General features: G+C 46.0%; 2 protein-coding genes across 2 annotated transcripts; one reads left to right on the top strand and one right to left on the bottom strand.

The window, feature by feature from the left end:
* On the top strand, nucleotides 1-295 carry EAH_00066090 (hypothetical protein; the record flags this gene model as incomplete). The annotated part of the gene is made up of 1 exon (XM_013392764.1): nucleotides 1-295. A coding segment is annotated over one exon (295 nt), but the record flags the coding sequence as incomplete, so codon positions are not given.
* A 740-nt stretch (nucleotides 296-1,035) lies between these two features.
* On the bottom strand, nucleotides 1,036-1,437 carry EAH_00066100 (hypothetical protein, conserved; the record flags this gene model as incomplete). The annotated part of the gene is made up of 1 exon (XM_013392765.1): nucleotides 1,036-1,437. One exon carries the CDS (start codon nucleotides 1,435-1,437, stop codon nucleotides 1,036-1,038), a length of 402 nt encoding a protein of 133 aa, XP_013248219.1.
* Nucleotides 1,438-1,660: the final 223 nt, after the last annotated feature.

Here is a 1,660-nt window from a genome sequence, read left to right on the forward strand (position 1 = left end):
CTCGTTTGAAAATAATGTGGATGGTATTATATCAATGCACTGCACAAAAAGAGAGAAACAGCAGCAGCAAATGCAGCAGCAGCAGCAGCAGCAGCAGCAGATGCAGCAGATGCAACAGCAGCAGATGAAGCAGCAAATGCAGAAGCAGATGCAGCAGCAGCAGGATACATCAGCAAATGGTGCAGCAGATGCAGCAGATGCAACAACAGCAGATGCATCAGCAAGTGCAGTAGCAGACGCAGCAGCAGCAGCAGCAGCAGCAGCAGCGGCAAATGCAGCAGCAGACGCCACATGAAAACGAAGTGAAGAGCGACAATAAGAAGAGACAGAAAAGAAGAAAGAGAAAAGGAGACAGAAAAAAAGAAAACAAAAACTGAGAGAGACAAACGAAGAAACAGAGACAGCAAATGTCAGCTAAAAGCAGCGAAAAATACACAAAAAAAAGACAAGAAAAACAAACAAAGACAAAAGGAGACACAAGAGAAGAGAGCGAGATAGACAACAGAAGAGAGAAAAGAGAGACAAATGAAGAGACAAATGAAGAGACAAATGAAAAGACAAATGAAAAGACAAATGAAGAGACAAAAGGAGACAGAAGTAGAGGCAAAAGAGAGACAAAAGAGAGATAAAAGAGAGACAAATGAAGAGACAAATGAAGAGACAAAAGGAGACACAAGAGGATAGAGCAAGACAGACAAAAGAAGAGACGAAGGAGAGACAAAAGAGAGATAAATGAGGGACAAATGAAGAGACACAAGGAGACAAAAGGAGACACAAAGGAGAGATAAATGAAGAGAAAAATGAGAGGCAAAAGAGGAGACAGAAGAAGAGACAAATGAAGAGACAAACGAAGGGACAAATGAAGAGACATAAGAGAGACAAAAGGAGACACAAAAGAGAGATAAATGAAGAGAAAAATGAGAGGCAAAAGAGGAGACAGAAGAAGAGACAAATGAAGAGACAAACGAAGAGACAAATGGAGAGACAAAAGAGAGACAAAAGGAGACAAAAGGAGACAAAAGGAGACAGATTTATTTACCCGAAGGAGCCTCTGCCTAGCGGCTCTTTGCTGAGTTTATACAGTCTTCGAATATCGCCTAATGAATAAAACCAGCCAGAGCTATTAGGGGGCAGCAGCTGGCATTGCTGCTGCTGCTCCCTCAGCTGCTGCTGCTGCTGCTGCTCCCTCAGCTGCTGCTGCTGCTGCTGCTGCTGCTGCTCGCTTACTTGCTTCTGCAGCTGCTGCTCCTTCCATATCTGCAACTCCCGCTGCTCCTGCTGCTGCTCCTGCTGCTCCTGCTGCTCCTGCTGCTGCTTCTGCTGCTGCTGCTGCTGCTGCTGCTGCCGCCATATACGACTCCACTGAATGCTTCTAGAGGTTCTTCTACTCAGTGGTTCTAGCGAATCGCTCCGCCTAGTCGATGGCTTACTCCCCATCTTGCTGCTGCTGTTGCTGCTGTTGCTGTTGCTGCTGCTGCTGCTGCTGCTGCTGCTGCAGGTGGAGTTGTTGCCGTTGCTGTTGTTGCTGTTGCCGTTAATACTGTTGTCGTTGCTGTTGCTGTTATTGCTGTTTTGTTGATATTGCTGCTATTGCTGCTGCTGCTGATGGTGTTACTATTGCTGCTGTTGTTGATGTTGCTGCTGCTGCAGTTGTTGCTGC

The sequence above is a fragment of the Eimeria acervulina genome, genomic scaffold (assembly GCF_000499425.1).
Source record: "Eimeria acervulina Houghton genomic scaffold, Eah_scaff2345, whole genome shotgun sequence".
NCBI lineage: Eukaryota > Apicomplexa > Conoidasida > Eucoccidiorida > Eimeriidae > Eimeria > Eimeria acervulina.